General features: G+C 45.0%; 3 protein-coding genes across 4 annotated transcripts; 1 reads left to right on the forward strand and 2 right to left on the reverse strand.

Annotated features, from left to right (window-relative positions):
- Nucleotides 1–567: 567 nt before the first annotated feature.
- On the reverse strand, nt 568–3,216 carry LOC136529454 (WAT1-related protein At5g47470-like). Its single transcript, XM_066522534.1, has 6 exons — nt 3,061–3,216; nt 2,721–2,958; nt 2,543–2,608; nt 1,821–1,937; nt 1,142–1,708; nt 568–894 (listed from the first exon to the last, which is right to left on the reverse strand). Exons 2-6 carry the CDS (start codon nt 2,936–2,938, stop codon nt 762–764), a joined length of 1,101 nt encoding a protein of 366 aa, XP_066378631.1. The 5' UTR covers nt 2,939–2,958; nt 3,061–3,216; the 3' UTR covers nt 568–761.
- A 3,908-nt stretch (nt 3,217–7,124) lies between these two features.
- Nucleotides 7,125–12,495, reverse strand: LOC136529455 (protein REVEILLE 6-like). The gene is made up of 9 exons (XM_066522535.1): nt 12,091–12,495; nt 10,974–11,031; nt 10,393–10,516; nt 10,167–10,310; nt 9,985–10,083; nt 8,915–9,024; nt 8,124–8,183; nt 7,725–7,798; nt 7,125–7,626 (listed from the first exon to the last, which is right to left on the reverse strand). Exons 1-9 carry the CDS (start codon nt 12,342–12,344, stop codon nt 7,611–7,613), a joined length of 939 nt encoding a protein of 312 aa, XP_066378632.1. The 5' UTR covers nt 12,345–12,495; the 3' UTR covers nt 7,125–7,610.
- A 1,427-nt stretch (nt 12,496–13,922) lies between these two features.
- On the forward strand, nt 13,923–16,837 carry LOC136529453 (septum site-determining protein minD homolog, chloroplastic-like). 2 transcript variants are annotated; one of them, XM_066522532.1, is made up of 3 exons: nt 13,923–14,591; nt 16,118–16,547; nt 16,654–16,837. In XM_066522532.1, the coding sequence occupies exons 1-3, from the start codon at nt 14,090–14,092 to the stop codon at nt 16,715–16,717; spliced, it is 996 nt and encodes a 331-aa protein (XP_066378629.1). In that variant the 5' UTR covers nt 13,923–14,089; the 3' UTR covers nt 16,718–16,837. The 2 variants fall into 2 exon arrangements, with proteins under 2 accessions (XP_066378629.1, XP_066378630.1); XM_066522533.1 differs by having other exon boundaries at nt 16,118–16,551; nt 16,654–16,789.
- Nucleotides 16,838–26,113: the final 9,276 nt, after the last annotated feature.

Raw genomic sequence — 26,113 nt, forward strand, 5'->3', positions numbered from 1 at the left:
TCCTGGCGCCTACGGGGTTGTTCGTGGTGGATGGTCGGCTTCCCACAGACCGACTAGGACCAGCACAGCCAATTTTAGAATCCGATGGCTCTGTCGGCATTTGAAGGGCCGTTTTAGAATCTGATGTCTCTGTCGGCATTTGAAGAGCCGATAGGCTGAACGCTTGCGTATCTTTCCTTGTTGTATGTAATCCAAAATCGAATGATCTAGCTTCAAGATCTCTAAAAATCATATAATTTCTTAATAGATGCTAGAAATCCAGCACAATCTATTTTTCTTTTTTTAAACAACAATCTATTTTTCTTATATCTGACATAATAGCTTTTGTAGTTTTGAAATTAAAATCATTCTCAAAAGGCACACGCGACTGTGGTGGGTGACGAAGGGGTACAGGGATATTTGGGCCTTTTCACGCGATCCCTGTGCTGGTTGACGGTAGAGGCGAACGGAATGGACGGGAGGGCCAAGGAACTAAACAAAATTTGATTCAGGGCCAAATAACTAAGTTCAACAGAAATAGAGCTAAGAAACTAAGCTGAATTTTTTTAAGGGCAATTTTCTCTTCTTTATTTTTTCTCTCGAGTATATATACACATGTAGAAATTGGTACGTAGACACTTAGTATGCCATAACTTTGGGTAAAAAGTTTAAAACCATGCCCTTTTACAAATAATAATACAGAGCGTGATATTCACTACTACCAATAATATTAATATATATAAACATCTGGAGAGAAAAAAAGAAAAAAAAAAAGGATTTTGCTAGGCTAGCAGGGCCTTCTGGGTGTCGTGATCGCCGCCACCTTGCAACTGATCCTCGTCAGCCGAAATCTCGTTGCTCTTGGCCCATAGGACAATGTAGAGCCCACTGAACATCAGCACGATCCCTGCGAGGCTGTTTTTTTTCATTTCCCTTGTTAGTTCGTGTTTCGCTTTTTTTTTTAAAAAAAAATCCCGAAATCTTAGGATTAAACTTTGTCCGTCCAAAATAACCAAAGTTCAATTCTATGACAAACATAAGATAAACCATTCCAAAATCTAACTTACTTTTTACTTATGTTTATAAAAAAATACTAAACCTCCTAATTTTATATTTACAAAAATACTAATAATGCTTACTATTCTGCCTAATAAATAAGTACCTTCCGAGGCTGAGGACCTGTCGGAGGAGAGCAGCAGAGAGGATGGCGGTGCAGACGGTCTGGACGGGGCCAAAGACGGAGACGAACAGGGGGCCCTTCCTGCCGAGGCACCACACCTGGAACGCCGTGCACGCGCCCACCACCCCGCCGCCGAGGATGACGATCCCGGCGACGAGCGTGGCGTCGATGTTAGGCGACCCCATGTCGAGGAACCTCCCTTCCAGGACGAGCCGCAGGACGGCGGTGAGAGCGGCGCCCATCGCTGAGGTGACGCAGCACATGGTCAGCGGCGCCGGGAGGCTGGCGAGCGTCGCGGCCTGTAGGACGGTGACGAGCGCGAAGACGGTGACACCCGCGACCAGGCAGCAGCAGCCCAGGATCCAGTCGTAGTAGTCGTCGCCGCCTGCTGATCCTGCTGCTTCCACTACTGCTGTCGGAGAAGAGGAGGAGGACGACGACGAGGAGGGGCTCTGCAGGAAGCTCATGGCCACGGCCCCCGCCAGGCACACCACTGTCCCCGCTATCTTCGCCTGCGTGTACTTGCACGCCTTGTCGAACCTCTCCAGCCTTTTTTTTTGTTTCGTTTTGTATTGTCAAAAGGAGGAGGAACAGTTCAGTTTTTGTTAAAAAAAGAAAAAGATTTCAAATGCTACCTGACTGAAGATGTACAGCTGCTTACCTGAAACAAGCTGCGGCCATGAAGATGAGACCGGGGCTGAGGTTGGGCATGGCGGAAGCGATCGCCGGCGTCGTCTTCTTGATCCCCAGCAGCATCAGCTCTTGGAACGCGGTTGTCCTGATGATGAATTGAATGAATACACACAATCAATCAACCAATCAATCCGTTGGTCAGTCAATAAGTATTTGCAGGAAATTTTGGCTCTGAACTGAAGACCATTTCCCCCCAATCAATCCCACACAAAAAAAATCCACTACGATTAATTGACAAACAACAAATAACGTTCTCCATCCACCCCTTTCTTATCCCAATCAATAGTGGTTGCTTACTGACTGAATTGCGTGTGCGTACACATTTTGCGCAGAATTTTAAGTTGTCCGGTTGCTTCATTCAGGTAAAAGTTGCCATCGTCACTCAACTACTTCTTTACGTACTAGTAGTAGAGCTAAGAAAGAGCAGAGTACGTGCAGATGGTTCATGGCGACAGAGACGTAGCAGGAGTATTCCTTGGTACGTGCATGAGCTAGTTAGTAGTTAAGCCTGCTACACTGAATCAACCGCCCTGCCTGATTTCATAAACTTATTACTTCTGAATCCACGAGATAATATATTTCAAAATGATGGATTCGCAGCAGTAATAGTAATAAATAAATAAATAAAGTGAAGAAAAGCTCAAGAGCAATGAGCAGGCTCTGGCAAAGACGTCAATGGATCTTACTTACCCTCCAAGAGCAATGAGCAGGTATTGCGCAACCAAAGTCCCCGAAACCTTGGAAGGCCATCGCTTCCTGTACCCGTAGTTAATTATGATAAGTATATTATCATATTCATAATTCATGCTACGTGGCGAGACGTCAGTGGAAGAACGACGACCGAACAGAGCAGAGGAGAGCGGAAGACCTCTCGAGGGCGACGGCGAAGGGGAGGCCGAAGGCGGCGTAGGCGGCTCCGCCGACGACGATGACGGCCAGCGGGTCGGCGCCCAGGGCGAGCAGGTGGTCGGTGAAGACGACGTAGCCGGAGAGCACGCACTGCACCAGCAGGAGGCCGCCGACGATGAGCACCTCCTCCAGCAAATTTATTCTACCTTGGCCTTCTTCGCCTTGCCGCCGCAGCATTTTGCTATGTTACTTCACTCCTATATATATATGTTATTAGGCACCACAGAGATCGATCGGAGGAGGAATTGAAGAAGCGATCGACGTGATGGCAGCTGATATGATATGGATCAACAACAGACTCTTGTTAAGCCAGAGAGGAAGAAGAGGGATCATGGAGCGAGCGAGTAGGTGGCCTGGATGGATGGTAACGCCGAACGGAGTAGCTTCTTCCGTTCCTTGCTCAAGAGAAGAAAAATGTGGCCTTTCTTGGCTTTCAGTTTAACCCACTACCTGCCCTGCTTCACTGCTAGGGTAGGTAGTTATAGCAGCAGGCCGTGGAATGCGAGCGGTGACGTACGTGTGTAGTTATAGCAGGGCCACCGTCCATCATCCACCGTCCACTAATAACTATCATCGTTAACTTAATTTATAAAAAAATATATTCAATATTTGTATCTCTAAATAAATTTATTAAAAACTAGATTCAAAGATTATCATATTAATTATATATCATAAATATTAATATTTTTAATATATATTTAATCAAAGTTATTTCTCGGGAAGCGGAAACTACATATATTCGGGGGCAGGAGTAGTGTATGCAAGGATAGTATTAGACCCGACATACTATATAGGCAGGTAGTCCTTTCCCACAACGTATCCTTTCATTTATGATGACATTTCTAACGTATCCTTTCATTTATGATGGCATTTCTACTTAGGACCTACTGTATGTCTAGCCCGTTCACCTCGCTGAAAAAACAAACTGAAATACTGTTCCAGTTAATTTGTTGTGAGAGAAAAACACTATTTTGACTGAAAAAATAAGCTAAAAAAAACGGATTATAAGAGAAGCGAACGTGGCCTAATAGTAGACTCTCTCTCAAGTCTCAGACGTATGGAAAGCAAGGCTCTTTTCGGCAGGACTTATTGCTGCTATGACTAATTTGTTATAAGAGAAAAATACTATTTTATGACTTAAAAAAATAAAACTAACTCAGGCTTATAAGCTCGAACGAATATAGCCGAAATCTGCTGCCTCCGCTCCTACCCACGCGTCACTTCCACGGCGCCGGTCGTCCTGAAATCCGGCCGTCTCCCTCCCATCCCTCCGTCCTGCCCCCGGCCGCCGGCCAAATCGGATCCGCTACCTACCTCGACACCGGCAAGTAGAAAATGGAACGAAGCCCTTAAATAAAAATAGTGAAACCCTAATTCGAGTTCGAGTTCGAGTTTGAGGGCAACTAACCTTATCGGCAACGATACATCAGTAGCTCTACTAATTAACTTTCTTGACTTGATGCTGAGCTACGTCTGTACTACTACTACTACTTGTATCATATTGTACGTGTACCAAGGCCGTCCAAGGGGATGGATGTACGGCCATCTTATATTTATTATTTATTTAATTTATAGCGTGGCCGACTTAGGGGTGTTCGGCAAACCGGAGGGCTGCGGCTCCTCTGTTTCTTACTATAAAAAAGCGACTTATTTTTATAAAATATTTGGTAGCGCTCCTTCAAAAAAAAGTTAGAGAGGAGCCCTACCAAGTAAGCCCTTAGCTTTATTAGCTTCTCTTTGTTTCGTTAACAATCTATAATGGACATTAGAAAACCCATGTTACAAGCTAAGCATATATAAGAGCATGTTCGGAAGAGCATGTCTTAGATACATGGGCTAACAATTAGCACATATTTTTTGTACCGATTAGAAAGACTAAATACAGGTTAATTTTGAGTTAATAATAGTTAATTGGTGGTTAGAGTCCGTTGGTCCGTATTCTAGCTCATGTTTAATCTATTTTCGTAATGTGGGTTAATTTTTAGCTCTTTGATCCAAACAGAGACATAGTACCAAGAGATCAATGCGTTGTGTATATGCACACGCACAACACCCTCTTGGCTACTTATCAGCATGGTACAATATTTTTCTTTTACAATAAATAAGCATCAGTCGACTTATTAGCCGAACTCGTCTCCTCTGCATACGCGCAATAACCCTCCATGCATGCTGTGCTGGCCACTCCTTTTTCCACTATCATCAATCTGTTGACTAAGGTCTTATTTAGTTACTCCCTCTAAAATTTACTCCTTATCCCATCAAATATTTAGATACATGCACGGCGTATTAAATATAGACTAAAAAATAACTAATTGTACAGTTTGTGACTAATTTACGAGACAAATCTTTTAAACATAATTAGTCTATGATTTGACAATGTAGTGCTATAGTAACACATGTGTTAATGATAAATTAATTAGCTTACGAATTACTAATGAATTCTATAATTTATTTTTTTATTAATATCTAAACACCTTATGCAACAGCCCTACGTGACCTCCAAGACTTTACGTCTTAGAATTTAAACAAGGCTTAAAGGGTGAGACAAATTGGAATCAAACGACAAGACTTTGAGGGTACGGGACTGGGGGTGGTGCATCTTTTCGTTGACGATGGGAGGCACGTGGTTCTGGAAGGAGGACGGAGGTGCTCACCAGGGGGATGTCACCGGAAGACGACGGAGAAGAGAGATGATGCATGAGACACGTGGCAGTGGCTAGCCTCATTTGGGAGTTGGGAAGGTGACACGAGGAGCACACCCCTGGAGGCGTGGCACTGGGCACTGCGCACACGATCCGTCCATGGCATGTGCTTTTTGCTTTGTAGCGACACGAGTCTTCCATCGCTAGCGTTTGGCTAGCTCCAGGAAGACGACACGTACCGGCGTACCCCCTCCGTCCAAAAAGACGTTGTTTTAGAGATGAATCTACACGAGTGCTTGTGTAGGTTCACTTTTAAAACAATGATTTTTTTCCTTTTTAGGACGGAGAGGTACGTATGTGCATGCTTTACTCTAAACGAAAAATAATAACAAAAAACCTATATATATATTAAAAAAAACTAAAAAACGACTTATATACATTCAGATCAAACAAAAGGAACTCAGTTAACAGTGCTAAGATGCCTGTGTCACGGTTACTGTTGGATCGGATTGACATACATCGTTGTAGCTGCTTGGATCGGGACTGTAGCCTGTTGTAGGGCTCTAGCTACGTAAAAATGCAACGTGTAGGAGCTAAGCTAATATTAAGGCAATGCTATGTATAATGGATAAGTTGACCACTCTGGAGCTCGTTAAACATAAGTATCAACTGCACTACAGTGTGCTGGTGCCTACTTGCTGTTCCAATCCAATACGCACTATATATACTCTTGCATTATTATTGACACGTACTTCCCATATGTGCAATGCAATGCAATGCAATCGATTTCACCTGTTGCTTGCACTCCATGCATGGTTAGGCTTAGCGTCACGCTTCTGCCTTCTGGGCTCTGGCTGCCTCTGCCTAGACAAAGCTAGCTAGGGGCCGGATTGTTCCATGTTCATCCAACACGCACGCATGCGGACATCGTGTCACTCAGCCAGTCTCAGACACGCACGCATGCGAGATATCGACCGAGAGCTGTGTGCGGTGCCGCACGGGAGGAAAATAAAATCCACACTTCAGAAGAGAGCATTGATGATTGCATTGCATACAGATACGGTATAATTGGTGATCTTGCCGGCAGGCACTATTTCAATTGCAAGCCAAACAGCCAAAGCAATCGCATCACGCATGCACGCGACAGAGCATTCAGTATTATCGATCGATTGATGATGCGGCCACTTAGGGCTGGTTTAGTTGGACGAAGTTTGGAATTTTAGCTACGGTAGCACTTTCGTTTTTATTTAATAATTAGTATTTAATCATAGACTAATTAGACTTAAAACGTTCGTCTCACGATTTTCAACTAAACTGTGCAATTAGTTTTTTTTTCGTTTACATTTAATGCTCCATGCACGTATCACAAGATTCGATGTGATGGCTACTGTAGCATTTTTTGGAAAAAATTTTTAGAACTAAACAAGCACTTAATCACAAGTATACCAGATGTACTATAGCATATATACTCCATATCATAGTAATAGCATCAATAAAGAAGTACTACGGCAATGGACCAGCACAGAGTAGTACATTAGTACAGCCCAAAGTAAATCTCATGTCAGATCGAGTTCAAATACACAACAAAAGATAAAACTCCAGATCCACAAGAGTTACTGCAACCAGCAGGGCCTGTTCGGGAGGCCGTATCGTGGATTATTTACTGCTGGCTGGTTTGATGTGAGAGAAAAACATTGTTCCCGGCTGAAAATTTACGATCGTTTACGAGCAAGCGAACAGGCTGAATATTTTATTTATGCTACATGTGCCCTCATCATACAATACAAAACGACAGTAATTGTAATTCCGAGGAGTATGTGGCATGACCTGCTGTAGAATAGAACCACGCGCTATCAGCTTATGCCTTACAACAACAGTTTGCTATAGCCGCCTGCTGTACACATACAGCCGCACGCTATATACACACACGGCAAAAACTACATGCCACCCATTCATCCTTGTGAGGGGAAAAAAAAAAGGTAAAGAGGCATAAAGCACGCATATTATAAGTTACAGTGGGGCAAAACTGGAAGGGCAAAGAATCAAAGGCGCATAACCTACAACATGTCTAGCCTAAGGTGGTTAGGGCATTACTAAGAGCTATGTACACATGCCGCACTACAAGTGGCTAGCAAGCACTCCAATAAGGACATCGCCATGCTCCAGAGTGACTCCAACGCCTTCGGCTTGAGGGTAGCCAGCTTCTCTCACTTGCTCGTTATCCTAGATCATGGCGATACATAGTTTTAGTGAAAAGATTAAGCAGATATTGTGGAGCGGGCAGCGGAGTAGAAATTGCGAAAGGGAACAGCTAGAATTACATGAATGGAAGATGAATGTGAGAAGAGCCCATTTCTTGATCCATGCTTGTGGCATGTGAAGAGAGCAACCTCCTCTGCAGCAGTAAGGGGGCGGCCAGTAGGTCAGAATCCAAGGAACACAATGCATTTCAGGGAAATATTCTACAGGACTGTTAATACATGTGCTTCATTAGTAATGGTTTAAGTTATTATGGTTTCCAGCTACAAGTCATTCCACCAGGATAACTGGATCGATTAGAATTATGGGAAGGGAGTACTAATCAGATACTGGGATTAGAAATGATGAATTATACACTAGTACCAGATACTATACATTCAAAACTTGTTGGGTATACAACAATAAACATTCTGAAAGTCAGTTTAAAAGGAAAAAAGAGGTGAAAAAGAACAGGTACTTACATGTTCCTCAAAGTTTGGGCTAGTTAGGTTGATTGACAGGTTTTTCATCAGCAACAGTACCTGGAGATAAAGATCATCAAACACAGCAAGTTATATCCTTAGGTGAACTGACGAGATCAACAAATGCTGAATGTATGTGTCAATAGAAGAAACAGATTTACTAAGTAAAAGTGTAATGCACAATGAGAGAACCTGTCCAAGATAACATGTTTGGGACAAGTCTACACAAACCCAATAAGTTAATTAATAAAAATAGCAAGCCTATAAACTGCACGCCTTACTTTATTATGAAGGGTAATGACAAAGGGGTAAAAACTTTGGTCTCAGCAGGTATATACAAGAGATGGAAGCATGAAAAGTGCCAGTGATGTCCAAAAGATCAGACAGATATCCTTTCTTTGTGGTAGAACGATATCCATTTGACAATGATTTTATTTTAGTCATACATTGTATATTAGTACGCATAAATTACAATAATTAAGCTGAAATGTATTAACATTGCACTAGACTGCATACGTAATAGATATAACATATGTACTGCACAGCTCATTTTTCACAAAAGAAAAAGAAACTGCCAGAATGATGTTTTAAGAGGAGCTTATAGATAATTTTGCACTAGAACCGTAGCCAGGTCTTCATTCAATATGTAAAACAAGATTAAGTATGCTGTCCATGTAAAAAGATGGATCTATACAGAAAAAGCTATTAAAGTATGAGCTTCATGCCTGCAGACAAGAGTAACAAAAGGACATCTGGGTCGATTTTAAATGGAAACTGAGTGAAGGAAATACCGTTTCAGCATCAATAGGATCCATTTCCTTCAACTGTTGCAAATGTCCATTTGTCTCTGGATCAAATATGCTTCCCAGGAAGTGGTATACACGAGCAAAGTCTGGCATGGCTGCAAGTGTCACCAGAATTGGGAGGGGAGAAAGAAGTCAGTATGTGTCAGAATTAAGGGGCACAAATGACACAACTACAGTTGATAATATCAATGCCACCTCCAAACGGAAAATACAACAGTATCAGGGTAAGGATCCCATTTGCACTGTGATGTAATAAGGCCATAAGAGCCTGTAGACCCCTACCAATCAAACATCAAAGCATTAAGGTCACATCTAAAATTTGAAGGACCCATTATGGTTATGATATGCAGACAGAAGATGGATCTAACATAATAACTTTTCGTTAAAAAAAGCAGAGCAGTCAAGATGGAGACTGCGTAAAGAAAGTTATTTTGGCGTAACTTAACTTTCCTAAGAAGACCCAAAGGTTCTGACTGACAAGTGCCTAATATACCAATAACTATCCTAATAATGTGTACATGCCAAGATGCCAACAGTTGTCATCAACCAGTAAGGTAAGAGTGAGGACTGAAGTAGATGAAGCTACAAATCTACCATGTTAATATAGGCAGAACGACAAAAAAAACAATGTTAAACTCTTCTAACTTTCATGGTTGGAGGAGATTAAGATAGCAGCAAGGTTGCAATGAGCGCAAAGAGTTTAAAGCAAGGCTAAAGTAACTTAATGGAAAAAACAGTGCATGGAGCAATAAGTCATTAAATTAAGCACATGTGTTCACATCTGAAGCAATGATACATAGGATCAACTTTAGATTATAGACCTTGAATGTATACCAGCAAAAGGAGTAACAAGCTTAAGTACATTCCATTTAACACAAGGAAAAAAGAACCAGGTTTGTTTCTCACAGGGTATCAAACACAAATTATACTAAACCACATAATCAGGGGGAACAATTGGAAACCAATCTGCACTGATAATGTGCAGTGTGTCCAAGATACTTAGGAAGTAAGGATCCACAAAACATTTAACTGACAGAGTTGAAAGAGAAGCTCACCACTCAGTGCTGGATGCCTGATTTCTTGTTCTGTGCCTTCAGAAGTTGGCCAAGTTCCAGATTGGCTACCTATGCTACTAGAGTTATTATATGTTGCACCTGAACATGTAGCATCTGTGATAAGTATCTCCTATAAAGAAATTGATCCGAAATGGAGTTCACAACAAAGGAACAGTACAAACCTTGTGTATGCCTCGGACTGAAATGTTGAACAGGAAAAGCATCATTTGCACTTGAGTCCGTAGCAACAGTAGCAGTATCCATAGGTGTACCACAGCCTTGCTCCATTATATGTGAAGCTTGTTGTGGTAAGACAACTTGAAGGGCTGCATGATCCCCGATGTTTCTAATTAGATATATAACTATAATTTCATGGCAACCAGATGCAAGATAAGGAAAAATGCTTACCCTTTTTTGAGGCTTTGTGTGGATATGGATGGGCAGCCTTTCGTTTTGGCCTAGGTGGGGGCAAATGCTCACCTGTTCCATTCTTTTGAACCTTCAAAAAGTACTTTTGTGCATGACTCCTGATCTGTTAAAAAAGCTGTTGTTTAGATCATGCACAGTTCGTCAAACAGCATAACAAAAAAAAAAAAAAAAATTCAGCAACCAATTTACGTCTTGGACTAGCAAGTTTACAGTGGTTGGGGAAAATATTAGTATCAAAATGATGAATTTTTTTAGTCCCTCAATAACACAGGTATTCAGTGGCGACCAGTTCAAACTCAAACCCAGTAGTATACAGTATTTGCAGTAACATAAAAGTAGCATGGTGGGATGGTATAGAGCAAGCATGAGGTTTAATGTTGCCTGCATGATCCCTTATCCTATGTTGGGAGTTGGTACTTAAAAAAAATGTAAATATCCTCACCTAAAACAGTGTGACTAAAAAACCGTAACTAGCCTAAAACCTTGTGTGACAAAGCCAGTCAACTACAAAGGGAGACAATGGCACAGATTTGAGGATCCAAGGACAGATTTAATTATACCTGTATTACTGTCTTGGAGCCAACATATGCTTCGATCTTTTTCCAGTCACGGTCAAAGCTGTTACATGAAAAGAAAGAAGGATTAATATATAAGAAAGCTGCTCCAGATGTGTGACACGAGGCATTCTACAAGTATGAAATGTCCATAAACTGCTAAAGCATCTGTTTAGGTGACAAGCCATCTATGCGACCAGGATCCATAATAATGGATTAGATACATGTGACTAAAATCCTAACGGCTATCCTTAGGGTAAGACATTGCCATTCAGAACAACTTAGTAGGGTGAAATCCTAAAGGCAACTAGGCAGAATCTAACTACGGGACGATAACGAACAATTTAGGATGTCTGCCAGTCATGTTCCACAGTGGGATAAAGAGTGATTGCCCCCCAGAGATGAGACTCTAGGGTGTACTAGGCCAACAGACATACCATATAACTTACACTTGGGAACTCAACTACTACATCAATGCAACAAGTATCAAACGAGAAAGGAAGACCTTATAAGGATCCCAACTACCCCTACAGGTGGTACAGAACTACATACGCCAAAACCTGTACATGGATCAAGTAACAGTGGTCAGTGGAATGGCGCGCAAGGACCAAGTTCTAATAAGTTTGGATTCTGACTATATTTATACAAATTTAGCAGCAGCTATGCGGGAACACAGGCGCTCACTTATTAACCACCACACTGCAGGATTCAATCGTGATGGACCTCTGATGTAGCATAACGATAGTTAGGGCCTGTTTGGATGAGCCAGGGCTAGTTACTAGCTGGGCTAAAAAATTAGCTAGCTAGTTGGCTAACAACTAGTTGAAGATTTGGCTAAAAAATTAGCCCACCTATTTAAATGAGCTAGAGCTAATTTTGGCTATTTTTTAAGCTAGCTAGCAATTAGCTCGGGTATCCAAACAGGCCCTTAGATCTACCATTTGACCAACGACTGACCACTAAAGCACAGGAAGACGCAAACGTGAGCACAATTCGCAGATTAACAAACCCAACTAGTGAACCAAACTCCAGCGATCGAGAGGAAGGAAGAGCAGACGGGTCAGAGGTAAGCGCCGCCGGAGGTGGTGGTCAGGAATAGGACGGGGGAGAGAGCGGGACTCACAGCTGCAGCGCCTCGAGGAACTTGTCGTGCTCGGGGTCGGTCCAGCTCTCGCGCGACTTGGTGATGGTATACGGCTTGCGCACCCTCCGGGGCTCCTCCTCGTCGTCGTTCCCAACCGACGGCACGGGCACAGGCACGGCCGTGGGCGCGGCGGCGGCGGCGGCCTCCCGCGCCTCCTCCTCCTCCTTTCCGCCCCCGGCGACGGCCGGGACCGACGGATCCAGCGGGTGCGGCGTCGTGCTCATAGACACCATCGGCCTGGCGCTGCGCTGCTCCCTCCTCCTCCTTCCTCGTAGACCCTAGGGTTGGCGGCGTGGTGGTGGTCCGCTGCTGCAGGCGCCTGGCGTTTCTGCTGGTGTGAGACGTGAGGCAGGAGAGGACAGAGGAGGAACGGGTGGTGAAGAGTGGTCGCCGGCTCTTCTCCTGTCCACAAGTTTTCTACACACACTGCTACGCGGACCCCACACAGCTCTCGTTTTCCGGGTCGGGTGGTGTGTTGATCGTGGGTGGATGGCTCACTTTATTTGCTGGCAGCTGCAGTGCTGCTGGACAGTGCTGCTGGACAGAAGCAGCTGGTGTGTTGATCGTGGGTCGGGACGAAAATGGTAAGGATATTTTTCGTATTCGAAATCGAATCCGTTTAGAGGGGTTGAGATCTGTCCGTATTCGAGTCCGGATATCCAACATTCGATACCGTATTCGTATCCGAATACTCAAATTGCATATTTATGATGTCGATATCTAATCGTATCATATCCGACGTAGTTGACACTATCCGTATTCGAATCCGAATCTGGACAGAAATATGAAACCAAATATAATATCGTTGATATCCGATCTGTTTTCATCCCTAATCGTGGGTGGTGTGCTGCTGTGGGAAATAGGTCGTGATCCGAGCCCCACTCCAATTCTGTGTGATTAGGTTGTAAGTCTTGAAATTATAGTATATAGCCCGATTTAATCCGATCCTTTAATTCACGTTATCCTAACCCACTCCTGATCCTTTTAGATCCTAGGCCGATCTAGTACTGACAATCCAAGGGTCAGCACTTATTATATTCAAATATACTAGCAAGCAAGCAAGTCAATACTGACAATGATCCAAGGGCCAGCACATATACTAAAATACAATGAAATTTAACACCTCACAGCACACGCCCCACCCAGCCGGTTGGCCCTAATGCTCTATTGTGAGTCTGCTATCGATAGGATAGGAAGGTCCTTCCATTACGATCCGCGGGATGATCCATTCTCACGATCTGCACATGACGTCCATGATCTGATCTGTGCCATTCCTTCTAAAGGATAATCCAATCCGATTCAGCCCTATTCTTAAAAGAACCTGTATATGATCCATATATATGAGCCCACGAGTTGGGGGGCCCTTATGACCCTTGGCTTAGCCATCCCATTTTCTTGTCGTAAACGATTGTAAATTTTCAGCTAGAATAGTATTTTTCTCTCACACAACCCAGCCAGCAATACTTATTCACGAACCAGCAACCGAACAGGCTGAAGGTTCTTTGTTTCTAGTCTCTCAAAACATTCGTCCTGTGTGGCCGATGGTTTCCGCAGCGGATAAATCGTCTGATACTAATTTGTTACGAGGTACCATGACTAATAATAAGCTAGGCTGATACATCCTAATACATGCCGACTGAAACTTGAGGCTCCATTTGAAATCTAGGGATTCTTCTTGTTTCCTATTTCCTATGTTTTTTTTATAAAAAATAAAATTTGATTGATCCATGCGTTTGAAAGGGGCCTCGAGTTGTCGGTGCAAAGTCTGTCCCCGTTCCTGAACGTGGGTCCCCAAGAGATGAGAGACGTGGTGGCACAAGTGCGCACAAATCATCGTCAGTCCCCGCCTCCTCAGCCCCCACCCCGGTACTGTAGCATCGGCCATGGTCGCGGCCGCCGCCACCACCTCCGACTCGGACTGACCTCACCACCTCCGACTCCCAGACAGAACCCTAACCAACCCGCCCCTACCCCGCTGATGGCGTTCGCGCCGCCGCGCCTCCTCCCGCTACCCCCTCCGCCGTCGGCGGCGGAATCCACGCGTGCCGTCTCGGCGCGCCACCACGGGGGCCGCACGGCGCCGGAGCTCTCGGGCCCGACCCCGCGCGTGGTGGTCGTCACCTCCGGAAAAGGCGGCGTCGGCAAGACCACCACCACCGCCAACCTCGCCGCCTCGCTCGCGCGCCTCGGACTCCCCGCCGTCGCCGTCGACGCCGACGCCGGCCTCCGCAACCTCGACCTCCTGCTCGGCCTCGAGAACCGCGTCCACCTCACCGCCGCTGACGTCCTCGCGGGCGACTGCAGGCTCGACCAGGCGCTCGTCCGCCACCGCGCGCTCCAGGACCTCCACCTACTCTGCCTCTCCAAGCCACGCTCCAAGCTGCCGCTCGCGTTCGGATCCAAGACCCTCACCTGGGTCGCGGACGCGCTGCGACGCTCGCCCAACCCGCCCGCCTTCATCCTCATCGACTGCCCCGCAGGTCTGCCACTCCTGATCCCGGCATTTTGGCCTGGCCTGCATTGCATTTCTCGCATCCAATGCCGATTGTAATGAATTATTATCTCGATCCAACAGATTAAGGAGCCATTTGTATGGGTTTAATCGACCTTTTCACCTAATTTTAGATGATTGGTAATCTCCGCCTCCAAGAATACCTGTACTCTTGTGTAGCCATATGAGTAATTGTTATAGACTGAACTGAATTGGGATGTTCCAGGAGCCTTGCTCTAATCACATTTAGTAATTTCCATTTATTCAAACGTATGGTCTGGGGGCTTTAGTCCCTGAACTAATGCTAGTAGGCAGCAATTGGGATGTTGCTCAGCTTTCCTACATTCATCAGCATTGGTTATCCAATATCAACAAGGATTTCAGAGCCAGTATATTCATTGGTTTCATAATAATAGTTCATGTTTATGATGTGATGTTCAGAAAACTGCTAATTTCAGAGCCAAGGTTCAAGGGACTAATTTTAGATGCTCAGTAGCTTCCTATCTAAGAATACCTGTTGTTCCATCAGATACTGGTATGAAATGGGGACAATGGCACCATGTTTAAATGTACAATTTAGGAGCTTATAATGAAGCCCCTAGAATCTACTCCCTCCGTTCCAAATTGTAAGCCATTCTAGTTTTTATAGATACATAGCTTTTGCTACGAATCTAGATATACCTTATGTTTAGATACACTTTAAAAGCTATGTAACTAGAAAAGCCAAACGACTTATAATTTGGAACGGAGGGAGTATATACTAGGTGTCCTTTGGTTTGCTTGGGATTCTGATTCCAACATCCATGCATCATAGTTTCCCCACATTTTTTATTGTCAATTTCTACAGGCTAATAATTCAGAGTCAGTATGCAGGTGGCATCCTTTCCATGGTTTCACAATGCTAGTTCATGTTTTGTGATGTGGTGTTCAGAGTACTGGTAATTTCGGAGCCAGGATAAAAAATTCATGATGGTCTAATTTTCTATACTTGGTAATATTCTGTCGAAGAATCTAGATGCTAAGTATCCCTTAATTTGCTTGGGATGTTGAATTCTGAACCAGGATGCACTTTGCATCCTTCCCATGATCCGAGTCCACTGGTATTATAGTGGGATGTTCCAGACCTGTTACTGTGTAAAAGAAATATAAAAAAAAACTGTTTAGATCCACTTGCCAAGATGTTTGTCCTAATCTCCTAGAATGCCGTATCTTAGTACATTTCTGAACTTGTGGAACACAAACATTGCTAGTATCAGGCTATCAGCAACGAAGATGATGCCTAATTTGGTTTGTGACTTCTGCTCACTTGTTGTCTTAAAGTATCAACTGTGGTCAAAGTGGAAGCGTGGAACCTTAAGCACTGCCATATTTATTCCAGTCATACATTATGGCTTGTTACACTGGTTGTCTTAAAGTATCAACTGTGGTTACAAAAAAGAAGTCATGGTGGTGAATTTAGAATATGCAATATGTTCTACTTCTGTTATGTAAAGCTTCTTGGTGTTTGTCTTGCAGGTGTTGATGCCGGGTTTGTCACTGCCATTGCACCTGCAGAAGAGGCGGTGCTCGTTACCACCCCTGACATTACGGCTCTCCGCGATGCTGACCGTGTCGCAGGACTGTTAGAGTGCGATGGCATCAAAGATATCAAGATTATTGTCAACCGAGTGCGACCAGACCTGGTGAAGGGGGAGGACATGATGTCAGCGCTTGATGTCCAGGAAATGCTCGGGTTGCCCTTGCTAGGAGTGGTGCCAGAAGACGCAGAGGTGATCCGGAGCACAAATAGGGGCGTGCCATTGGTGCTCAACGACCCACCCACGCCTGCGGGCCTTGCTCTGGAGCAGGCTACTTGGCGATTGGTGGAAAGAGATGCGATGACAGCAGTCATGGTCGAGGAGCAGGAGAGGCCCAAGAAGAAAGGCGGCTTCTTTTCGTTCTTCGGGTAGGTGAGTCTGGAGTTCAGCTGTTGAGTTTAGGCTGTAGATGGTGTACAGGCTTGCGATCTGGAGTTTCTGAATGCTTTACGTTTTGGCTTTGCTTTGTTCTAGGTTAGAGCGATTCATTTGTTGTGATGGTGTAGAAGAAATATGTAACTCTGGATTGATGGCTTGATGCTTCTAATATTGGAGGACCTTGTTCGACATAATGTGACATTGGCATCATGAATAGAGGCATTGCTTCTTCTTTTTTCCTTTTCTTATATTTGCATGGAACATTAACGCACAATCATATATCACACATGTGGACAGGGGCAACCGAGTGGTGCATGTTGTTTGAGAATTATATTGTTGGATAATTTATCACACATGGTGGATCCCAATCGCAACTGTATTGTATGGAGTATGCCTTTTGTTTTGTGCGTGTGCTGCTAATTAATGCCAAATGGAATGCGAGATAGCAAAGGTGCTGTGCGTGCTTAGTTGACTGCGTCAGAAAACATGATGAAAACTCCATAGGTTCTTATTGAGGATATTTCTTAACCATTATAATCTATATATAGTCATCCTTTATGTGACATCTAAAATTATACATTTGTTATGAAATCGAAGTAAAAAACAAATATGAACAGAAAGCTTTGATGGTGGCCAAATTAATGAGAAAGATGAAAGTCTGAGGATTCACATTTGCAAAGTCCTATATGTTCATACTAGCCTTCTCCTTTAGTTTGCTAGCTACTATAATAAAAGAGAGGTCACTTTCATCTGATGTAATGCAAAAAAACAAAATGAAATACAAAGAACCCTCATTTTCTCTCCATTCCCTGTCCTAGTTCTTGTGTGTGCAAAATGATTTATTAACAACATTTTCTTTTTTGCGTTTGGGTTTGGTTTTAGTTTTCTTTCCCTTTTATGCCACTGCATTGCCTGTTTATTTTCCAACCAAGGTCAATGGTTATGGTGTTAAAACGTTAGGGGCAGTTTGGATAATTTCATTTGGAGAATTGGAATCTAGGCTATTTAGCTAGGAATTTGATATTCCACGATATTCCAAAGTTCACATATAAACATATCTTAAATTCATAGGATGAGAGATGAAAATTGATTCTATAGATCACCGTGCTATGTTTCTACTTCGTAACTTATAACATGCACTTCAACTCGCTCTCCTATGGTATAAATGCAACACATAAGTATCTCTCTCGTATGGATCATAATAATATACAAATATATTCCATATAGAACCATAATATCTTAATTAATCTGTCTAAATTATGATTATTAAAATAAATTAATTCCAAGGATTGAAACAGGGCCTTATTGTATTTTTCATATTGCCGGTTCTACCTCTGTTGCTTATCCAAAAGACCAAAACACATGGCTGCATCGTCCTCTTTTTCTCCTGCAGATCCATCCCAATCCCTCTGATGAGTCGCCGACCATGCTGACGACTGCACGCTCTCTGGTGCCAACATGCAGCTCCTCCGTCAAGGCCACTTGCCTCGCATGCCGACCTTGACATCCACGCCTACTCAGTGGAGCTAGCCGTAACGCGGGGCACCCTTCATCACCGCGCATCTTCAACCTCCATCTTGTCCGCATCTGCCCCACCCCCGCTTGTCTCATCCACCGCCAATTTGTAGAGGCAAAAAAGTAGAGGCACTGGGAGAACCACCTCGATAGAGGAATCCCAGTTGCCACTATAGTAAAAAGTTGTAGTGGTGCCATCCATCTTGAACAGACCGACTCGAGTTTCATTTCACACTTGCAGATGTTTAAACTCTTGTTTGATACAACATCACTGGTCTACCACTCAACACATACACGTCACAAGCCCCGAAACAAAGCCCAAACATACATGGGACATGGCACAGAGACATTTAAATCGTGCAGGGCACACAACACACAAATGATTTTTTAAGACGGTACGATTTTATTAACGGAGGCAGTCGGGCTGGTTGCCCGCCTCCGTTAAGCCTGTTCGGTTGGCTGGTTCGTATCGTTGCTGGTTCGTGAAGAAGTACTGCTGGCTGGTTTGTGTAAGAGAAAAATACTGTTCCGGCTGAAAATTTACGATCGTTTACGACAAGCCACAGCCAAACGAACAGGCTGGTTAATCGGTGACCGGGCCGCAGGCCAAGTGACCGTCTCGGTTAATCATTAACGAAGGCGGTCACAATAAAGCAGCCTCCATTAATCCATTAATGGAGACAGACAATTTAAGACATCCGCCTCCATTATTCGACTATTTTCGGGGGCGGTCGTTCTAAGCGTCCGCCCCCGTCTTAAGATGGTCGTCTCGGTTAATTATTGCAACAACAAAATAATTCATAACTTTTTCATATGAACTCGGATGAAGACAAACTTTATATCAAAATTATAGCTCTCGACGAGATTTACAACTTTGTAGTTGAAAAGTTTTTGAATTGAAAATGTGTAGGGTCCATGAAAAGATCTAAACAATGCCTAGAGTGAGATGAATAGGCATATCTAAAAATTTCTGCGTAATCTCAAAGTCAAATGTCAGTGACAGTTGGAAGTCCCGACAGTTTGGGCCTGAGCTTCACGCAGCCGGAAGTTTCGACGCAAACAACCAGGAGTTCCGGCACCTACGAGAATTTCACTACAAGTGCTAAAATAAAACTTTGAGTGAAAGATATCTTACAACCCACTCCCTAGCGGTAAGATAAAGTGTTGGGGTTGCTCCTTTGTCGCCGGAGGGTCACCACTCCGTAGATCGAGTTTAAACCCTAAGAGGAGAGTTGGGGAGGAAGACAAACCAACATGAACAAATATGATAGCACAAATCACAACAACAGCAAGCACGGGGGACACAAGAATTTATCTCGAGGTTCGTCAACCCCACAAAGGATCTCCTACGTCCTCGTTGTTGAGGTGACCACAAAGGTCGGAGTCTCTTCCACCTCCTTGCCTTTCTCAAAGCAACCACACAGGTTACTTGAGCTTTCCACTCAGAAATCAAGGGTAATACAAAATTTTCAAGGCTCTTCCACAAGATGGAAGCTCTTGGGTGACACCTAGCCGGCTAGGGTTCCAAGAACCCAAGAGTAATAGACGCAAATCCAACCAGTTTGATGAAGAAATCAAGTGCTCAAGCTTATCAAAGTGATTCTCTCACTCAATCCACTCTCCTTTCACTCAAAACCCTAGGGGAATCGAAGATTGGAGCAAAGGGGAGAGGAGAGGGGTGCCTTGAATGCTTAGGAGCTATTTTGGACGAAGATTGGTGAGCAATGAATGAGTGGATCATGGTTCGAAGAGAGGAGAGAGCTCTTTATACTCAAAGGCAAATCAAACCGTTCAGATCTGAGTCGGAAGTTTTGACACAGATCGCTAGAACTTCCGGCTCTATGCAAAAACATTGTTCACGCAGACAATCCACTGGGCTTGCTCGCATATCATCAGAACTCCAGGCGGTCGCCGGGACTTCTGGCTTCCATCGGGACTCTCGACAGACATGGCGAGCCAGGCGGCTAAGTCTCAAAGCGTCAGGACTTCCGGCAGGAGCCGGAACTTCTGGCTTCCATTGGGACTCCCGACAGACATGGCGAGCCAGGCGACTAAGTACTAAAGCATTGGGATTTTCGATGGGTGAAGGTGCGCAGGCGGGCTACGGCTAAGTTTTCAAGCACCAGGACTTCCGGCACCAAACGTCGAGACTTCCGACTACCAAAAGTCCACAAACTATGTCAAGTGTTCGTGAGGTGATTTTGTGTCTCTCTTTTGATTTTATTTTTATGCTTGAGCACTCTATCTTCCTGTCGACATAGAAATTTCGTCCCGTGCTGAGGGCACACGAGCAAGTCAGAAGGGTCCGCTCGATGGAGCTAGAGATCCACCTAGCTTCAGCGTAGGGGTGGTCGATCCTGCGCACTCCTCTCAAGACGTGCTAGTCAATTTGACCCTACAATTGATAAGGAGAGAAAGTTTATCAGTAATTTAGGGCGGAACGTGCCGGTGTTGCCAGACAGTCCCGAATGTGCGGCTCTGAGAGCCAATATGAAAGGAGATCGACTAAATAGTAGATTCCAGCATATTCATAAGAAAAAATCAGTTAAAGCTCATGGGGTTGTGTAAGAAGAATCGGTTATCATTAAGGATGAATATCATTATTTAGATAAATATTGGTCAATGGCAAAAGGATGTCAACAATGATTAATTTATGCTAAGCCAATGACTGTAAGTAACCGAACCCCTTTTATATAGAAGAAACAGTTCATCATCATTCAACCGTTTAATAAAGATAAATCTAATGAACATATTAGATCTCATCTATCGCTATGACCAGTGAGGCATGAGGCAGAATCATGCTGGCCGTAGAAACAACAATAGATTCAACGACCCTAACTTATTACTAATATCAGTGGGGCATGAGGTAGAATCATGCAGGCCGTAATACAATAATAAGATCATGGGGCTAACACATCTTTCAACCTATCCCTACTTCAACGATCTCGTGACATGAACTATTCATGAAAGCGCTCGATATCAGCTAAAACAACCGATTCAGACATAGCGCACAGTTAAAGTCATGTCCTCTCAGGAACAGATCTACCAAATAACGATCCTCACTCCACGGTGCTAACAGTGGGGTGTGAGGCAGAATCACACAGGCCATGATAACGAGCCATGGAACAGTTTCGCTAGCCAATAGATCTACTCAAGATCAGACATGCCTTAACCGCACGCTATGCACGATCAAGATTGATATAAAATAGCCGATAAAACATAACTCATCGTTTAAAGTGTAGATTAGATCAGTTTAGATTAACAAACGATGGGTTAAACAAGATATAAGGCCGATCTAGATCAATCCCAATCGAGCGAAGTGATATTGCTGTAATTAAATAAATAATGGAGGCAATAAGCAATATCGGTAACTTAATGAATCTATTCGAAGGAATGCCACCCTTAGATAGAGCCGATAACTTGACCTTAATCCAGTTTGAGCAGTGGAGGTCGGCCGGATCGATACAGCCTTACTTGAACTAGACAAGAATCGATAACTAACTTATACTAGAGTCGCAGTGGAGGTCAACCGGATCTATGCAGCCGTACGAACAGAGGTATAAGCCATGACGGTACTTACAGACAAGCAGTGGAGGTTGACCGGATTGATGCAGCCATACTCGCTGAAGAACTCACCGAGATCTACTCTACTCCTACTCCTAAGGGGTGGCCGGAGCCGAAAAAAGTAAGTAACTTGTATTGGAATGATTGTGTGTCCTTTATAATAGCCGGGGTTTGATATTTATACCCGGTACCTATGCATGACTCCTATCTAAGTACGACTCATCACAATATTTGACCCTAGAGAAAACATTCCTAATTTAAGATAACTTGGACTCCAATCTTTCCCTTTTTGTAGAGTCCAACATGTCTTGTCCCGGCGCCGATCATAGCCTTTGTCGTTATCTGCTGGCGCTATCTGAAGAAAGCTGATTCCAGTTTTGCATTCGAATCAGCTGATACCGACCTACGCGTGATTGATTCCTTGATGACATGATCTTGGGAGCTTTCAAGTCCCTATGACTCTTCTTCCAAATTTTGGTGTAAACACATGCCCCCCAATTTTAGGATAAAAGTAATTTTATTCCAAAATTATCACGTCTGTATCCCTGATTGGTCCGTAGTCATGGGTAGAGAATCTTGATCTGGGGTCTACTGTTTGTCGTCGTCTATGTCAGCTCATGAGCCTATGCTTCAAAACATTTACGAGAGCATCATTGCTTCATAGGCACTTAGATTTATCCTTCTAGGCCGGCTATAAAATGTCTATCCGACCCCGACGAGAGCAATTCAACAATTAAGGTATGTTTCTCATCCATATGCCCCCTTGTCGAGGACCTAATACCGGGGTACCCGATGAGGTGGGACTAATAACCATCGAACGTTGACGCTTCTAGTCAGAGAAGAACACTACTACGCTTCTTGCCCGAACGACGGAAGATTGGTCCCACCTCACCCGATGACTAAGGGCTAGCTCCGCCTCGCCCGACGTCTGAGGGCAGGCTTTGTCTCACCCGACCCCCAAGGGCTGGCCTCCGCCTCGCCCGATGGCTAAGGGTTGACTCCGCCTCGACCGACGCCCGAGGACGGGCTCTGCCTCGCCCGACCCCTGAGGGCTGGCCTCCACCTCGCCCGATGGCTAAGGGCTGGCTCCGCCTCGCTCGACGCTCGAGGCGGGCTTCGCCTCGCTCGACGTCCGAGGGCGGGCTTTGCCTCGCCCGACGATTGCACCCTGCTCCTTCATGATGACAAGCACAGGGTACGATAGGACATTCGAGTCAAACGCAGTACCGAGGACCATGCCCTGCACGCCTACAGGAAGGTACCGTCAGGATACGATGGGATGGGCACTTTAAGCCCTTTTCGACGTAACAGTGCCCGAATAGTGTTGTAGGTGCCGACTTTTGTCCCACAGTGTAGTAGGCGCCGCCTTCAGTCCTCGGGTGCAAATACTAACACAGACATACGACAGCCACTACGGTCTAAGACAGAAACCACATCATCTACAGTGACAGACGTATGGTCACTTCCCCTATTACCACCCGAGGGGTCACAGCTCGGCTCTCCGGCAAGCCGCATCGTTCACCGATGTAGGATAGGACACACCCACTTGCTAAATGAGGCCAGGGCATGGCCTATGAAGATCAGCAAACACGCCACCTCTGACATAGCCTACCATGTTAAGCAGGGCAAGCCCAAGGAAAAAGGAGGACCCGGCTCCCTCAAAGGACCTTCGATACCTTCGGCATTTTCCTCTTTCTCCCATCTGTAACCCCTGCTCCCCCTTGGTCTATAAAAGGGAGGGTAGGGCCCCCCGCTAAGGGGACTGACTCTTGAGGGATTAGTTCAACATACACAATGCGTCACGCATACAGCCAAGCAGCGACCGAGCTCTTGATGCCCTTTCGACCATTCCATCAGAGACCTAGGACCTCTTCCTCTCTTGACCGTTTGTACCCCCTACTACAAACCTTTTCTGGTACTAATAACATGAGCGGCAGTAGACTGGATGTAGGGACATTTAGCCTAAACCAGTATAAACCTCGTGTCCTTTAGTGCACCATCCGAGCCTAACGCGCAACAATTACAAATTTACTAGCTGGTGTTTGTTTGAAACACCGACAGTTGGCATGCCAGGTAAGGGCCTTTGTGCGTTCCAAATTAGGCCTCGGACGTGTGTTTCGGTGACCTGGACTTCATCATCACGCTGGGAGGAGAGTTGGCGCTGGCCCACACAGCCGTCCAGTCTCCCCCCCCCATCAACTTCAACTATGGGAGGCTTGAGCACCAGCCTAGCGTCTCCCTTGGACCACAACCATCCAGGGAGGACCCACGTTGCCTCACCCTCTCTCCGAAACACTCCACATAGAGCGCCCTGATGGCGCTTCCGTTCGGTCTCCGCAACGCCACGACGACCGTTAGCCACCTTGTGGCACAGCGCACGATCCCATCCCCCATGAACAATGAGTTCTTAGGGATGATCGAAAGTGTTACAGAATCCCTCCACGGCCTCCTCGCGGAGGGGCCGGGGTCGGACTCTGGCTCTGATTCCGGTAGGGGGAGCCATCATCCCTCCCAAGAATGTTTCATGGCAGAAACCTCCGAGGGACACGTCGAAAGTGTCTCCATAGAGAAGACTACCCTGGCAGGCAACCTTGGCGACGCAACTAAGAGGGGGACAGTAGCCCCACCTCATGTAGGGGTGGAGCAGCTGAGTGCCCAAAAGCAGGAAATAGATGAGGCTAGACAACAACTTGTTTGGGAGTACATGGAGGTCGATGAGGAGATCAGGCGCCGCAGAGATGGTGGGCACGCACGCGCCGTGGCCCACGACATAAACTGAAGGATCATCGCCGATGGTGAAATCCTTCCTCACTTCGTTCGGGCAAGCCAGAACATCGCTGCCGCAACGACCCTACTTCATGGCCTTCCAGAGGCTGCGACGCCCGAGGATCATCGGGTCCGCCGTGAAATTCGCACGCTGCTTGAGCTTGCGGCAGCGTAGTAGGCGGAGAGTTTGTTGTCTCGGCGACATGAGCCCAACGCTAGCCAGCTTACGCCCTCAGTGCGCCTCGCCAGGGACACATCGGTCCACCAAGCACCGCGAGGTGGCGGTGAAAGGTCCTAATGGCTAGAGGGGGGGGGTGAATAGCCTAATAAAAATTTCTACAACAACACTTAACAAAATGGTTAGACAATTATGAGGCGAAGCAAGTGTTGCACTAGCCTACTCAAAACGCAAGCCACCTATCACAATTCTAGTTTAGATAGTATCTATTCACACAATAGTTGTGATACTACTCTATGTTAGTGTGCTCTCAAAGGCTCTATGTTAGGGTGCTCTCAAAGGCTAACTAAAGAGCCACACCAACCAAGCAAGCAAGCTCTCATAACTAGCTACACTAAAGAGCTTGTCAACTAGTTTATGGTAATGTGAAGAGAGTGATCAAGAAGGTTATACCGCTGTGTAGATGAAGGAACCAATCAATCACAAGGATGAATAACAATGAAGACCAATCACCTCGAAATCAATGATGAACACAATGATTTTTACCGAGGTTCACTTGCTTGCCGGCAAGCTAGTCCTCGTTGTGGCGATTCACTCACTTGGAGGTTCACACGCTAATTGGCTTTACACGCCAAACCCTCAATAGGGTGCCACACAACCAACACAAGATGAGGATCACGCAAGCCACAAGCAATCCACTAGAGTACCTTTTGGCTCTCCACCGGGGAAAGGTCAAGAACCCCTCACAATCACCACGATTGGAGCCGGAGACAATCATGACCCTCCGCTCAATGATTCTCGCTGCTCCAAGCCATCTAGGTGGTGGCAACCACCAAGAGTAACAAGCGAAATCCACAGCGAAACACGAACACCAAGTGCCTCTAGATGCAAACACTCAAGCAATGCACTTGGATTCTCTCCCAATCTCACAAAGATGATGAATCTATGATGGAGATGAGTGGGAGGACTTTGGCTAAGCTCACAAGGTTGCTATGTCAATGCAAATGGCCAAGAGTGTGAGCTTCAACCGGCCATAGGGCTTAAATAGAAGCACCCACGAAATAGAGTCATTGTACCCCTTCACTGGGCACAACGCGGGCTTTCCAAATTCATCACAAAAATCTTGATTGGTTGATCCAAATATGATATCATCAACATATATTTGCAACACAAATAGATCTTTTCCAATCTTCTTGATGAAAAGAGTAGTGTCTACCTTGCCCATTGTGAACCCTTTAGAGAGTAGGAAGTCCCTCAATCTCTCATACCATGCTCTAGGTGCTTGCTTCAAATCATACAATGCCTTCTTCAACTTGTACACATGGTTGGGCTTCTTGTCATCTTCAAAACCAGGAGGTTGCTCAACATATACTTCGTCATTGATGTAACCATTGAGAAATGCACTCTTAACATCCATTTGACAGAGCTTGATGTTGTGGGCACAAGCATAGGCTAGCAAGATTCTTATTGCTTCCAATCTAGCCACCGGGGAATATGTTTCTCCAAAGTCAAGACCTTCAACTTGTGTATAGC

This window comes from Miscanthus floridulus, chromosome 19 (assembly GCF_019320115.1).
Source record: "Miscanthus floridulus cultivar M001 chromosome 19, ASM1932011v1, whole genome shotgun sequence".
Taxonomy (NCBI): Eukaryota; Viridiplantae; Streptophyta; class Magnoliopsida; order Poales; family Poaceae; genus Miscanthus; species Miscanthus floridulus.

Excerpts from the sequence above, each read along its gene's own strand:
- LOC136529454 (XM_066522534.1), bottom strand. The coding sequence starts at position 2,938 with ATGCTGCGGCGGCAAGGCGAAGAAGGCCAAGGTAGAATAAATTTGCTG. Across the intron at positions 2,609-2,720 it reads TTCGCCGTCGCCCTCGAGAG|GAAGCGATGGCCTTCCAAGG; the intron begins GTCTTCCGCTCT and ends CTACGGGTACAG. Across the intron at positions 895-1,141 it reads CAGGTCCTCAGCCTCGGAAG|CCTCGCAGGGATCGTGCTGA; the intron begins GTACTTATTTAT and ends GAAAAAAAACAG.
- LOC136529455 (XM_066522535.1), bottom strand. The coding sequence starts at position 12,344 with ATGGTGTCTATGAGCACGACGCCGCACCCGCTGGATCCGTCGGTCCCG. Across the intron at positions 10,517-10,973 it reads GCTCCAAGACAGTAATACAG|ATCAGGAGTCATGCACAAAA; the intron begins GTATAATTAAAT and ends CTTTTTTAACAG. Across the intron at positions 10,084-10,166 it reads CAGTCCGAGGCATACACAAG|GTGCAACATATAATAACTCT; the intron begins GTTTGTACTGTT and ends CTACATGTTCAG.
- LOC136529453 (XM_066522532.1), top strand. The coding sequence starts at position 14,090 with ATGGCGTTCGCGCCGCCGCGCCTCCTCCCGCTACCCCCTCCGCCGTCG. Across the intron at positions 14,592-16,117 it reads CCTCATCGACTGCCCCGCAG|GTGTTGATGCCGGGTTTGTC; the intron begins GTCTGCCACTCC and ends TTTGTCTTGCAG. Across the intron at positions 16,548-16,653 it reads GGCTTCTTTTCGTTCTTCGG|GTTAGAGCGATTCATTTGTT; the intron begins GTAGGTGAGTCT and ends GCTTTGTTCTAG.